Source organism: Abrus precatorius, unplaced genomic scaffold, assembly GCF_003935025.1.
Source record: "Abrus precatorius isolate BTA unplaced genomic scaffold, Abrus_2018 Scaffold4, whole genome shotgun sequence".
Classification (NCBI taxonomy): domain Eukaryota; kingdom Viridiplantae; phylum Streptophyta; class Magnoliopsida; order Fabales; family Fabaceae; genus Abrus; species Abrus precatorius.
In genome coordinates, this window is record NW_020874384.1 from 15,861,584 (window position 1) to 15,877,243 (window position 15,660).

The window sequence follows — 15,660 nt, forward strand, 5'->3', positions numbered from 1 at the left end:
GTTGATTCGTCCTTAACCGAGTGAGGGTACTCGGGAGGGAATTAATTCATCCTCAGCCAAGTCATACTTGGGAGGGAAATAGTTGATTCGTCCTTAACCGAGTGGGGGGTACTCGGGAGGGAATTAATTCATCCTTAGCCAAGTCATACTTGGGAGGGAAATAGTTGATTCGTCCTTAACCGAGTGGGGGTACTCGGGAGGGAATTAATTCATCCTCAGCCAAGTCATACTTGGGAGGGAAACAATTCAACCTTGGCCAAGTGAAACTTGGGAGGGAATGGTGCTTGAAAGGTATGTAATGCGTAAAAAACCGTATAGGTGAAGAAAGAGAAATTTTATTGATTAGGTGCCTCGTTAAAAACCTTCTCAGGAAAACTCCTTTTCACTTTCTTTTAAGAGGATAAAACCTGGGATAGGAAAAGAGTGCACCTGTGCACGTATTACAAGGTTTTAGCTATAAAAATGCTTTAAATGAGTGACATTCCAGGTTCTTGGTATTAATTTTCCTGCCAGGGTTTCCAATTTGTATGCTCCATTATTTAATCTTGCTGCTACCCGAAAGGGGCCTTCCCAGTTGGCTGCCAACTTTCCTTCTTGTCGATCCTTGCGCGCGTCCCCGGTTACTCGCCATACCAGGTCGTTTTTGTAGAATTGTCGTGGACTTATTTTGGAGTTGAATTTTCTAGCCATCATTCTTTTACTAGCCTCAGTCATGATGGCAGCGTGGTCACGGATCTCATCTATCAAGTCCAGGTTGACGGCCAGAGCCTCTTCATTGGCCGATTCCTTGAAATTCTCTCTCCTGAATGACGGCTCTCCAATTTCTACCGGTACCATGGCATCAGTACCATAGGTAAGCCGAAAGGGGGTTTCTTTTGTTGTGGTCTGCGGCATGCACCGATAGGCCTATAAAATCTCAGGCAGCTTCTCTGCCCATTCTCCCTTTGCCGAACCCAACCTCATTTTTAATTCATGCAAGATCACTTTGTTGGCAGCCTCGGCTTGGCCATTCGTCTGCGGATGTTCAACAGATGTAACCCTATGTTTGATATGCAGGCCTGCCAAGAACTCGTTGAATCGCCGATTTGCAAACTGAAGCCCATTATCTATAATTAGTGCATGAGGGAGACCGAACCGTGTTATGATGTTTTTCCAAGTGAATTTTTGTACATTATGGGCCGTGATTGATGCTAGGGGTTCGGCCTCAATCCATTTGGTAAAGTAGTCCACGGCGACGAGGAGGAATTTACATTGCCCTTTTGCCAAGGGAAATGGACCGAGGAGGTCCATTCCCCAAATAGCGAAGGGCCAAGGAGCGCTAATGTGCCGAAGGGTATCGACGTGTTGGCGCAGGTGAGGGCCATGTTGTTGACAGGGAATGCATCTTTTTACAAACAACTGACAGTCTTGAGTTATTGTTGGCCAGTAGTATCCGGCCCTGAGCACTTTGGCTGCCATAGTTCGTCTGCCCGAATGGGTTCCACAGATACCTTCATGGATTTCTCTCATCACGTACTTAGCTTGGTCGTCTTCTAGGCATTTAAGCATGGGGGTGGAAATTCCTCTTCGATACAATTCTTTGCCGAGAAGAAGGTATTTGGCTGCATGTGCTTTAATTTTCCTAGCTGCTGCTGCGTCCTGCGGGAGACTGCCATCAGTGAGGTATTGGGCCAGGGGGGTCATCCAATTATGAGATGAATTTTCTATGTCCATGCATTCTTGCTTGGTGATACTAGGTTGGAGGATTTGTTGGTGAACCATGCTCTGCAGCTGCCCTGGTTTCCGTTGGCTAGCCAGCCTAGCTAGCCTGTCGGCTCGTGCGTTCATGTTTCGGGGTGTGTACCGAATGCATACCTCCTCAAACTCGGTTTTTATTCTCTTAACCTCCTGGTAATATTTAAGCATGACCGAGTCCCTGATCTGATAGGTATCATTCACTTGTTCGGTTACAACTTTTGAATCACTCCAAGCAGTAATGCGTTTAACCCCCATTTCCCTGGCTAGTCTGAGACCGGCGAGTAAAGCTTCATATTCGGCTTGATTGTTGGATGCCTTAAATCCGAACCGGATAGACTGTTCAATGGCGAACGCATTCGGTCCTTCAAGAATTACCCTCGCTCCACTGTCTAATTGATTTGATGATCCATCAACATGCATATTCCACATGTCCGAAATGGTATCATGTTGTATAGTGAACTCATTGATGAAGTCGGCTAACACTTGGGCTTTAAGGGGGCGTCGGTTCTCGAAATGGATATCAAACTGAGATAATTCAATTGTCCATGCCACCAACCGACCAGCCAATTCTGGTTTCCTCAATATTTTGGCCATCGGACAATCTGTACGTACCACCATCCGATGGCTCTGAAAGTAGTGTCTTAACCGACGAGCTATATGGACTAGGGCAAGTACCACTTTCTCCATTAACTGGTACCGAGATTCAGGACCTTGGAGTGTCCTGCTAACAAAATATACGGGGTTCGGTTCAGGTGTTTCTTGAAGTAGAACTGAACTGACGGTGTGATCGGATACAGCCAAATAAACAATCATTTCCTGATTTGGTGTCGGTTTAATCAACACAGGTGGTGCCGCCAGCACATGCTTGTATTGTACAAAGGCGTCCTCACACTCCTTGGACCAAGCAAATTTTTGAGATTTTTTCAACAATTCGATGAAAGGCCGAGACCTTTCTGCCATTACTGGTAAGAATCTAGCAAGGGCTGCGATCCGCCCGGTGAGTCGTTGCACGTCCCTGACATTGCAAGGACTGGCCATGTCAAAGATGGCTCTACATTTGTCGGGGTTTGCCTCAATCCCCCTTTCTGACAACATGAAGCCCAAAAATTTACCGCCAGCTACACCAAACGTACATTTTTCAGGATTAAATCTCATACCATGTTTTCTGGCTTCTCCGAATACCTCATCTAAGTGGTCAAGATGTTGCTTCAATGCGAGGGATTTAATTACCATGTCGTCTACATACACCTCCATGCATTTACCCACTTGTTTTTCAAAAATTTTGTTCATGAGTCGCTGGTATGTTGCTCCTGCATTCTTCAGACCGAACGGCATCACTCGATAACAAAAATTTGCAGAATTTGTGATGAACGTTGTTTTTTCCTCATCCGGGGGGTACATTCGTATTTGATTATACCCAGAATAAGCATCCAAAAAGCTCAGTATTTTGTGACCGGCTGCACCATCGACCAAGATATCAATGTTTGGTAGTGGGTATGCGTCATTTGGGCATGCTTTATTGAGGTCCGTGAAGTCCGTGCACATTCGCCATTTGCCGCTGGCTTTTTTAACCATGACAATGTTGGCTAACCATGTTGAATACCTGACCTCTCGGATAAAGCCAGCTTGTATCAGTTTGCTGGTTTCTTCTTTTACTGCCTTTGCTCTACCACCACCAATTTTTCTCCTCTTTTGAGCTACCGGCTTGGCTCCTTTATAGACCGATAAGTGGTGACAAAGAAATGCTGGATCAATGCCAGGCATATCCGAGGCTGTCCAAGCAAACAAATTGGCGTTATTTACTAGCATCTTTTGGAGGACGGCTTTTTCTTGTTCGTTCAAACCGATCCCTAAATACGCAACTTGTTCTGGCTTTGCTCCTAGTTGGAAGGATTGTTTGTTTTCATTGGGCTCGACACGATATTCCGCATCCATTCTAGGATCAAGTTCAACATCCAACTCTTCTTCCAACCGAGGGAATACAATGTTGACATCCCGGTTATTCCCATGAAATGGTTTAAGGCGTAAACTTGCAAAGTAACATTCCCTGGCTGTTTTTTGATCAGCATGGACGGTAACAATTCGGCCTCTTTCAGACGGAAATTTCATGGCCAAGTGCGGAGTGGACACTATGGCCTTCAATTTGTTCAGGGATGGTCTGCCGAGTAGTATATTATAAGATGTGTTTGCGTGTACTAGAAGATAAGTGACTCTTATGCGTTTGCTCTCATGTTCTGATCCAAACGTGGTATACAAGTCAATACATTCCTTGGTCTCTACTCGTTTCCCGGAAAACCCAACCAATGGTTCATGGTATTCTTTGAGCTCTTGTTCTGCGATGCCTAATTGCTTGAATGTATTCCAGTATAGGATATCGGCCGAGCTCCCCTGGTGTTTTTCGAACAGTGCAGTTAAGAATGTCTACACTAATTACCATGGGATCATCCTGCACCGGATCGACTCCCTGAAAGTCGTCGTCAGTGAACGTAATAGGCGGGATCCGAATTCTGCTGCCTAATGAAACATTATTGACCGAACAGACATGCCGAAGATGCCTTTTTCTAGCCGAATGGGTAGGTCCTCCACCAGCGAACCCTCCGGCTATGGTGTTAATGACCCTTTTTGGGTACTTTTCTTCAAATCTTCTAGCTGGGGGCTCTTTGGACCTGCTCCTGTGTCGTTCAATTTTTTTGTGGTCGAATATCTTTGGTGAATCAGGGTGACGATCTCTTCCTCTATTAGATTGCTTTGTGGGATCTGTCTGTACAAAATCTTTTAGGTATCCACCTTTAATCAATTCTTCAATTTTATCTCTTAGTGCCGTACACTCTTCAGTAGTGTGACCCCTGTTCTGATGGTATCGGCAAGACTTGCTTTTATCTGCCCGAGGTGGAGTGTTAGCGCGTCTAGGCATTCTCAATATTTCTGTGGCCAATGCTTGATCAAGTATTCTGGCCTGATTAGTGTTGAGCGTCGTGTAGGACGGATACTTCGGTCGCCGAGGTGGTCGCTCAAGTTCATTTCCTCTGTCGTTCCCCCACCTTGCTTTAAAGGCCTCCTTTCCTTCTATATCTTTTGAGTTAGATCCTTGGTCCATCCATACCTGGCTCCGATATTCGGATAATTCTTCCATTTGCATGTACTTCGCAGCCCGACTCCTTAACTCATCTAGGTCGATCGGGGGCTTTTTGCAGAGGCTATTAACAAAGGGTCCCGGCTTTAATGCTGTTGTGAGGTGGTGCATAACTACTGCTGGTTCCAAGTTATGAATTGAGAGAGTCACTTTGCCAAAGCGTTTCATGAACGCTCTAAGTGATTCTCCTTTCTCTTGGCGAATATTGACTAGGGCCAAGGATGTTAGGGGATGGGGCCGGCTTGTGGCGAACTGCAAGTTGAAACGCCTTGTGAGAGTTGTAAACGAGTCGATGGAGAGAGGGGGGAGTCAGGTGAACCAACTGAGCGCAGGTCCTCGGAGTGAAGTAGGAAAAATTTTGCACCATAAGGCATCGCTTTCTGTGTACAGACCGACCTGCGTTGTAAAGATATCCACGTGTTCTCCGGGGTCGGATGTGCCATCGTATTTGTCTATTGCCAACCCTCTCCAATTATCGGGCAGCTTGGCTTCCAGAATGCGGTGAATGAACGGGCTCCGGTTCACAAGGTCGTCCCGGTCATCTCTGGTTGCCGATTGATAGACTTGCCTTGATTTGTCTTGCAGTGCTGAGGATTCCCCTTGATCTTGGATGAAAGGCGTCGTTTGGGAAGGGATGTGTGTCCTTATTTCTTCCCTTAAGCCAGCATTTTCCCTCCTTAGGGCCGAGAGCTCTAGTGCATCTCTTTCGCGTTCCTTCTTCATCTCCATCATTTCTGCCTTAAGCTGCCTCAGTGCAGCTAGAATGCTTTCCTCCGTTCCTCCCTGCATCACCACTTCAGGTACTGGTTCCTCTGGCGTGATGTCCTCCATTTGTTGCCGAGAGGTTCCTTCTTGCTGGCTTCTCGTCATTACCATGCTTAATCCTGAAGAATGAAGTCAATTCTGCCCCACGGTGGGCGCCAAAATGTTCCTTCTTGAGAAACGACTGTCTTCAACCTTCGCTCTGGTGTCCTTCTGACAATTGCTGATGTAGGAGGGTACCTGCAAAAGGCACTCCGATGTTGAAGTTAGGATTCGGCTCAGAGCAATAAATGATATTCAATGATAAAGAGTCAACCCTTTACCTGCTCTTTCTACCTTTCTTTTATAGACACTGTAATGGGCTAATGGGCCTGAGTCAACTCTGACTTTTGGCCCTTTTCATGGTTTAGATAAAATTCTAATTATCATTTATCTTTGAATCTTAGAGGTACTGATTTAGACTAGCCGAATAGGTATTCAGTTTCCTTTCTTCTATATGTAGGGTCCATCAATTTCCCTATCTCGTACAACATATGTGGCTAATTTTGTAAGGTAGACCTTGGAGCAAGACCACAATGGAACATGAGATATTTCAGTTTTAGAATCTGAAACATCAAACACAATTTGTTACGGAAACCAATATTTAAACCAATAAAGTTTGTCAGTGGAGTATTGTTGTATATATAATGGTACGTAATTAAGCTAGCAGCTTATTCATAAGAAAACTTAGAAGCCAAGCTTCCAAGATTGATTACAATTTGTCGCGGCCTTCATTTTTATAAAAAACACGAAGAGATTCTGCATACTTGTATTTGAAGATTTTTATCACTGGACGCTGGCTTTGTTTTATAGTAAAATATTAGAAGTATAAATATTGTCAAAGCTAGTATTTAATCATATAAAGGTACAGTTTCCTTTCTGTGCGAGATAAAAGCCGATTAAAACGACCAATTATTGTTTGTGGATTTGGGGAGCAGTATGTTGACTTCAGTTCTGATACTATACTTCCTAGTAAAGTATACTGTTTTTATATTATTTTCCATCCCTTTTCTTATGCCTCATTCAATCATTATTATTATGTATTAAAAAAAATCACGTATTAATTACGAATTTTTTTTAAAAAAATAAAAAATTATACTAATAAACTCAGTTCCCCTTTATTTATCAAGATAGACCTATTTCCTATAGCAATAAATACTTACTCAGAATTCGGTTTACCGGAACCGAATTCTTAGTAAGTTTTTTTTTTTGTTTTCAATTTATTTTTATGTTTTTATGTAATATATTATTATTTAAATTATATTTATATATTTATATTTTGTTAAAATAAATATTTATAATATATTTTTCAAATAAATATTTTGTTAATTATATATAATAAAATAATTTTTATTATTTAAATTATATTTATATTTTATATTATGTGAAAATGAATAAAAATAATAAATAATATTTATTTTACATGTTTATTAAAATATATTTTACATATTTATGATAGTAAATAATAATTTTGTTTTTTTATTATATTATTTCATATAATTTTGATTTTTTTAAAATGATGTTAATATTATATTTTAAAAAATTACAATAATATTATGTTGTGGGATACATATTAATGTTTGATCACATTCAAGCTAATCAGGTAAATCTTCATAACAAAAATTTGAATTCATATTTATTTTTTTATCTTTTACACATCATCTTAAGTAACAAAGTTAAATTTATTTATAGTTTTTATGGGTGTCATATCAAGACTTGCAAACATCAATACCCATTGAAACGTGTAGAAATGTCTAACTGTAGACTTTATGTACCGTCATCCTTTATTTTACAATTGTTGAATAATATCAAACAGATAGAGTCAAGTTACAGTTTCGTCTCTTCTACGAAATTCCTTATCCACCGAATAATTTGAATGACCTTCACAAATTTGACATAAGAGAAAGATAGGATGAAAATTGGGTTACAATACATGCTTAATGGATCAACATATGTAACGGGTTACACAGAGTAATACATGGAATGATACATTGTCAATTTCATTTATTTCCTATCAATGGCACCACTATTATAAGATCAAAGGAGGAGCCACCAATAACTAAGAACTACTAACACATTTAAAATCAGTACGACTTCCACACCGTCGTACCATGAAACTGCATCATTTCTTTCGAACATTACACCATATGCAAACATAATTAACACAAGACATTTGTTTGCAACAACATCAAAGTATTTTTTTACAAACTTATTTGGAGTTGATTTTACAACTCTATCTTTAGCAAAAAATTACATGCTGACTCTTTACCAACCATATTTTGCTAATGAACCTGGTAATTTATCAATTGTATTCTAACAACTAGACATTCATGATGATCCAAATCTTCTATAAGTTCATCTTGAAATCCCAAAGCAATAGTCACAACGATGAAATTCAACACATCACAGATGTCGCCTTTGTTGTGGAACTGGCCACCATTTTAAAAATTTAATTATTATTCTTTAAGTATAAATAATTTAAGCATTAATATTATTATCTAAAATAATATACTTATTATTTAACTATTTTAATTAGTTTTTAAAAATATAATTATTATTGTTATCTAAAAAAATTATTTATTATCATAAAATTGTAAAATAAATTTTAACAAATATGTAAAATAAATATTATTTATTATTTTTATTTATTTTCACGTAATATAAAAATATAAATATAATTCAAATAATAAAATTTATTTTATTTTATATAATTAACAAAATATTTATTAGAAAAATATATTATAAATATTCATTTAAACAAAATATAAATATATAAATATAATTTAAATAATAATATTTATTTTACTACATACAAACATAAAAAAAAATTGAAAACAAGAAAAAAAATAACTCAGAATTCGGTTCCCGAAAAACCAAATTCTGAGTGAGTATTTGTCGCTACTGAAAATAGGTCTATCTTAATAAATAAATGGGAGCTGGGTCTATTTGTGTATTTTTTTAATTTTTTAATATTTTTTTTTGTAAAAAACTATTAATTGCAGCATGCAAGTGTATAAAAATTAAGAGTATGTTTGTCTGCATTTTAATTTTTTTTTAAATACAAACAAAATATCCTAATTGTTTATATTTATGTTTTTTCAAAAAACAAATAAGCATTGCTTAGAACATCTTTATTTATTTATTTTTAAATTAAAACAAAAAAATGATTTTATTATTAACAAATATCGGTATTTATTCATTTTATTCTATAACTAAAATTTAATACAATTTTTAGAGTTAAATAGCTTTATTTACTTTGCAATTATACTCTGAATTATAGTATAATGTATCGTTGAATAACATAAAAACATGCAAAAGTTAAAATTGAAACATGTTATGTTTTTTCATGTTATGAACTAAACCGCCTCAATTACTTACGATATACATGGAACTAAAAATTCTACGAGTGTACTTAATGTCACAATCTACAGTGTCCTTAACATATCTCAGATTATTTAACAACTTGTAAATGGGCTTCATTTACTTATTACATGAATTTTGAAAGCATAACCACCACTAACATAATATCAAATTTAATTGCATCAAGACACACTGTGTATCTAATTAAAGTTTTATTATAATGTTTATCAACTTTATTTTTCTTAAATTCTCCTTTTATTCATTAGAGCAGTAATGTTTTTTCATTTTTCTATTTAATTTTTCTTTTATTTTATTTTTTACTTCTTTGGCATACAAAAACTCTATATTGTGATTACACTTTACCTCAATTATCGTAAAAAGGAACAGTAAATCAATACTCGTCATTTCAAATGTTTGAATGTTTCAACTTTAAACTCTTTTACTATCTTCTCATTGTTTTGTGTAATCAACAAATCATATATACAAAAATTATAATTAAATATACATTTATATTTTACACATGTAACCTACCTCCACTTGAATTTTTGACAAATCCAATATTTTTTTTTAACACAATCACATTTTATTATACCAAGCCATACAATTTTATTTAAGATCGTACAAAGTCTTATTTAGCTAACATACTTTCTCATTTTATCTATTGAGTTGATACTTTTTAGGTTGTTCTACAAATATTTCCTCTTACAATTTGATTTTTAAACTATATATAAATGATAAATCTTTTGTCTTTTATATGTAATTAAGACAAATATCATTCTCTTTGTATCAACCTAGTGACTCCTATAAGTTGATTACACTGAGGTTTGTCCATCAACTTTCAAGTGACAATTTTTTATTATCTTTAACTATTTCTTCGTAATTTATTAACCTTTTTAAATTTCACAAGCTTTTAAATAACTACACTACATCTTTCACAACAAATTATAATGTATCGTATTTTCACCAAAATATCATTTATATCGCATTTTTTTTTCTTTGCTATTTGAATTCCATTATTTATTTTTCATGAATTTCACATTTTTTATAAGATATTTTCTTCCATTTTGTGGTTCCAAAATTCCACAAACTTTAAAAATACCACTATACTTAATAAAAATTAAGAGATTTCACCTCCTTGTCAAGTTTGTCTCTTTTAACTTGTACTACAAAAGAAAAACAAACTTAATAAAAACTTTATATTATGTAAATTTGTAAGCAAACCAAGCTTCAAATTATTATTATTATTATTAAATGTTGAAGTGATTTTTTTTTTGTATATTTATAATTTAATAATATCAGAATCCCATAAACTATTTTGTACTTTTTTAATCGAAGTTGCAACGAGTACTCTTGTTTTGGGTTGCACCTCCATCCATATACGAGAAAAAAAACGTGTTAACTCCTCGCAGCTGGTGTACCAAATTCTGAAAGCAACTGGGCGTCGTCGCCTTAAAGAAAAGCGTATTTCAAGAAATTAAAGAATTTTGGAGAGCACCGAATCTATAATCATTACCATCTCCTTCACGTTTAGTTTCCACTTTCAACCTGTTAATTCACGATTCAAACCCTAACATCGCAATTACAAATCTCAATCGCAGTTACTATTCACAAGTTTCTATACCATCTTCGAAATTTCACTTCCTGGAAGCCCTATATTTCAGTAAATTGATTATCCGGAGCAGCATGTTAGGGTTTCGAAAAACCGATTTTGGAAGAAACTTGAAACCCTAAACTTAGATTCCACAAATCCATGTCTGCTTGATTTTTTGATGTTTTGAGCCCCTGGTGTTGTCGGGTTTGGGGCTACTTGCTGCTTCCGTCAATGGCGATCATTGGCGACGCGCTTCGCCAAGCGTTCATGCCGAAGCGCGAGTACGAGAGCCTCAGGGAAGAAGATAAAGCATGGGGCAAACTTCAGAGACCTGTGACTGTGGCTTTTGTGTCTGTCATCTGGCTCACAATCATCGTGTGCACGGTTATCAGTTTGAAAATTGTGTTTCCGGGTAGGGATGGGAAGAGACCGTTCTGCGTCGATCGCAGGCTTCAATCTATTCAGATAGGCATAAAAGGTGGCTCCGATTCGGATCTTTTTCCTGGCGCTTTTTATCTTACGGACCAAGAGATTGCTGATTATTACTGGATGGTTGTGTTCATTCCCTCGATGATCGTTTTCTTGATCTCGGTTGCGTATCTCATCGCTGGTAAGAAGTTTAATTTCGTTGTTGCTCTTGCTTAGGTCTTTTAATCTGATTATTGTCAAGAGATGGGATGCACAAAATTCTCTGTTTTTTCTTTAATTTTGCGTTGTTTGCTTAGAGAAAGATGCCTAAATATAGTTACCTAGATTATACGTATTATGTATTGTAATGTCACTTCGATGACCTCTTATCTCGATTCTATGTTTAATTTTATAATAGCTATAATTTAAGGATTGATAGAATATTATCAGAGTAACCCATTTGAGGAACAAAGGTTTTTAGCATTGAAGAAATTGAGGAATGGGGGCTGCTGGAAATCTTTTCCAGACCAACATTGTGGGAAGAGTTGCACTGTAGATATCCCTTTTATGATGGAAGTAGAATTCACGTTTCCCACCAAATCTGAAATCTCTGCGGGACGATGAGAAATAAATTTCTTACATTATAGCTCAAGAAGAAGTAATTTTATATTAAAAATTTAGAAAACAGAGCCAAGATGGTTGATGTCAATAAAAGATCAAAAGAGGTTTTTGAAACTGGATTGTCGTGCAAACTGAATCAATAACTAAAATGCTTTGAGTGCTCTTGGATTGTGTTCCTATTCTGATATTTAGAAGGCAAATTATTTTGATTTCTCCATGAACTTGTCTGGTTTATGATTGCTGAAATTTGAGGACTATCTATAGTTATAGATGTAGCATTTGGGTTGTTTTCAATATGTTTGATATCAGCAATGGGAGTGTAGAACTATCCTCCTAGATAACATGGTTCTAGAGGAGCATTGGAGAATTCAATCACTTGGTGTTTTTCCAAAGTGCTTTCTGGCATCTTGTTAATTTGCTAATTTGCATCACTTAATTTCTTTTCTAAGATGAGTCAAGATGTGACAATGTCTCTGCTATCTGAGTAGAGTGATTCTACATCCTCAAATATTGGATTCACAATCCTGCAAAATCTTACTGTTTGCATCATCTAACTCAGATGTTTCCCTGTTAAACTTAAGAAAAGCCTTCCTATGCAGCTGCACAAACTATTAAATCCTAGAGTTGGACACATGGCCATTACTCTACTCTGGTAGAGTATTTGTCATTTGTATTTTCAATCCAAGCCCCTGGCCTTTTTATTGTAATTATAGATCACACCACAGATCCAACCGTGGGGTTTCTTTTCTTTGATCTGCTAAATAATGTGAACCTAGGATTGTCAGCCACTTATTCTGAAATATTTTTAATTATATAGCTCAAGCTTTTGCAGAACATGTTATCCTTTGTTCCTGAATTCATGATGTTGAAGTTATGTAGGTCAATGGATTATGGTGTCAACTACTAACTGAGTGGCTCTAATCTCTATATCTTACATCATCCCTCTTAATCCAAAACTTTTTTTTAATTGTACTATTTGTTGTAACAATGGTAAGAAATACAGGGGGAGGGGATGAATGTATTTCTTAAACTTTCTTTTAAAACTTTTTTTCTAATATAATCAGCAACAAATATGTTCACAAGAATTTCATTCTTTAACCAAGAGTTGTTTTCCTTCTTTTAATTCAAGATAGATGTAAAACGAGAAACACAAAGGATTTATACTGATTAAACTAATCTTGGCTTACATCCAGTGTTAGTTTGACAACCCTAATCAAACTCTTTCCACTAAGAACAATTTTATTTTACAAACACTATACACATACAATTTTCTTAATTTTTTCTTGAACTCTACATGAAAATCATGACAAAAACCAAAATACTATGATTCTCTGATCTATGGAAAAACTATTTCCACACCAAACTAGAACAGAAGATAAATAAAGGATAAGGATTGATTACACCTTATTTGTGTATAAATCTTTCAACTTTGCTTTATAAATCCATTTGAATGATCAACGAATCTTGCTTGAGAAAATTCGCGTTTTCTTGAAGAGCAATAACCCTTTGATTCTCTCTTAAAGAGTATTTTAAAAACTTGGAGTGAAAATGAAAATTGGTATCCTTTAAGTTAGAAGGGGTAAGCTTTTCATAAACTTGATATCAATTATCTAATTCTGGTAATCAATTAAAGTGTTTAATAGCCTTTATGTTGCTCAGAATAACAATTTAATCGATTATATATTGTTGTAATCGATTAACCGGTGATTTTACTTTAACTTATTCAGTTTTGGTACTTTTGTAATCGATTAAATTTCTTGGTAACCGATTATTCCAGAGACCATGAATTTTGTTCAAATGAATTTTTAATGTGTAATTGATTACGAAAACCTGATAATTGATTAAATTAGAGATGTATAATTTTGCTAAAATGGCGCTGTAATCAATTACAAAACATTTGTAATCGATTAACTCGATATTTTCACGCAACTTTATTTGAAAAAAATCTATTAGTCTAAACTCTGTAGTAGATTCCAAATACATTGTAATCGATTATGAGTTAGATTTGCACTTGTACTTGTTTAAACCAAACTAGTTAAGTTGATTAAGATTTTATTGTTCATTTTTTTTTATTTAAGCTGCCTTACCACATACAGGCTTAATCTATAACAAACAATACAAAGCCACACCTATAAAAACATGTTTGGCTTAAAAACATTGTAAAAAACAAAACAAGAGATTTCCAAGGTTGTTTTTCATCAAACACCAACAAAATCTCCAACCCAAAAAAATTCAGCCTTTTTACTAATTCATCTATTGTGTAGTAATATTTAATTGTTATATAATCTCATATGTTGCATAAATACTCATTTGATTGTTCCTGGTTTACTATCTTGTCACATTGGAATCTCTGTTTTTTGGGTTAAAATAACGTTGTCCATTCATTCTAAAAGCTTTATACCATAATTATGGAGAATATATTTTTGCTTATGCTTGATGTTTTTGTTTTATATGATAACTATTTTGCAGGCATCATTGTAGCATATTCTGCTCCAACAAGGCATGGATGCTTGAAGGTGGTTGAAAATAATTATTGTGCTTCAAGACGGGGTACAATTTCTTCTCTATCAATGATTTTCCCCCTTTTGTGCTTTTTCTACACTTTCAAATTATGGCATCACTATTCTTCTGATACTTGAGCATTTTATGAGCACAAAATTGATTTAAGTTTTTGTTTTCTTTGGATAACCTACAGGTGGTGTTCGCTGTCTATCCATCTTAAATCTTATCTTTGCTATTATCTTTGGTCTTCTTGCCTTGTTTCTTGGTTCAAGCCTCTTGACATTAGTAAGCAACTGCTCTACACCTCTGTTTTGGTGCTATGAAGTTGCATCGTGGGGGCTGGTTATTCTCTATGGTGGCACTGCCTTCTTTCTGAGGAGAAAAGCAGCCACGATTCTCGATGAGGGAAATTTCAGTGGTCGAAATCTAGGGCTTGAAATGCTGGAAGCGAATCCCCTGGAAGTCACACCAGAGGTGGAAAGGAGGGTTAATGAAGGGTTTAAAGCATGGATGGGTTCATCCCTTCTTTCTTCTGATGAAGAAGATGAACCTGACAGTTATGATGAGGCACCTCATTTCACACACACTAACACAAACAAGCAAAGGCTCTGAACTGGATAAATTCAGTGTCAAGAGCTTCACTTCATCCTTTCCAGCCTTTTCATGCCTTAAAGAATGCTGTGATGGTATGGAAATCAGTTTTGGACGAAAAAGAGATTTGAAATGTATCATATAACAAATACAAATGTTGGTTAAAAGGAGTATGGATTTGATGGTTCATTGAACTGTGTTTCATCTGCTCCATTAAGTAATCTCTGTAGTCATGTTTGTGAATAATAATTAAATTGTGAATGACCAAGCTTTGACTTCCTAAGGTGACGGGAAAGCGTTCGCTGAACCGTTCTCGCCGTTCTTCTCCATCTAGTCTTGTTTTTATTTGTATTTTGGACATGGTTTGTGCACTTCATTTCAAAGTGCTTTCGACTAAAAAACTCGAGCTGCTTAATAGATAATGCCATTTTTGACTTGCTTCCTTGTCGACGTGAGAAGTTGATCATAGACGGGTTTTGAAACTTAAAAGGGGTCGTGATAGTTAAGTTTGAAAGCATGCTGCTGATCTCCTGGAAGGCAAGTAACCAAGCAGCAAGCATTCAAAAAGCTTCTTTCTTTTAATTTAAAAAACCCCAGGATACAGTAATACATTGTTTAATGTTGCCAGAGGAGATGGGAGAAAAAAAAAAAAACGAGGGAATGATTTTAAAAATCTGAGCAACTAAGTTTTATTATTATTATTTGGGCCTATTATAATACTGTTGTTTTCATAGTTCTTTTAACATAAATTTACTTAAATGTTGAAGTCCATTAACTTATTTATATGACTCCTTAGATTATTTAGAAGTAGGTAATTTTAACCTATTTAAAAGGTTAAATTATAAAATAGACTTCTAAAGTTATGCTAGACTTTTTGAAAAAGGATCGCCAAACAGTGTTTTTTAAAAGGTATTCC

At 35.9% G+C, this 15,660-nt stretch overlaps 2 protein-coding genes across 2 annotated transcripts; one reads left to right on the top strand and one right to left on the bottom strand.

The window, feature by feature from the left end:
* Positions 1–906: 906 nt before the first annotated feature.
* On the bottom strand, positions 907–5,740 carry LOC113866193. The gene is made up of 3 exons (XM_027501076.1): positions 5,267–5,740; positions 4,172–5,122; positions 907–4,125 (listed from the first exon to the last, which is right to left on the bottom strand). Exons 1-3 carry the CDS (start codon positions 5,738–5,740, stop codon positions 907–909), a joined length of 4,644 nt encoding a protein of 1,547 aa, XP_027356877.1.
* A 4,610-nt stretch (positions 5,741–10,350) lies between these two features.
* LOC113865445 lies at positions 10,351–15,483 on the top strand. Its single transcript, XM_027499993.1, has 3 exons — positions 10,351–11,232; positions 14,121–14,201; positions 14,347–15,483. The coding sequence occupies exons 1-3, from the start codon at positions 10,854–10,856 to the stop codon at positions 14,763–14,765; spliced, it is 879 nt and encodes a 292-aa protein (XP_027355794.1). The 5' UTR covers positions 10,351–10,853; the 3' UTR covers positions 14,766–15,483.
* The last annotated feature ends 177 nt before the right edge of the window (positions 15,484–15,660 follow it).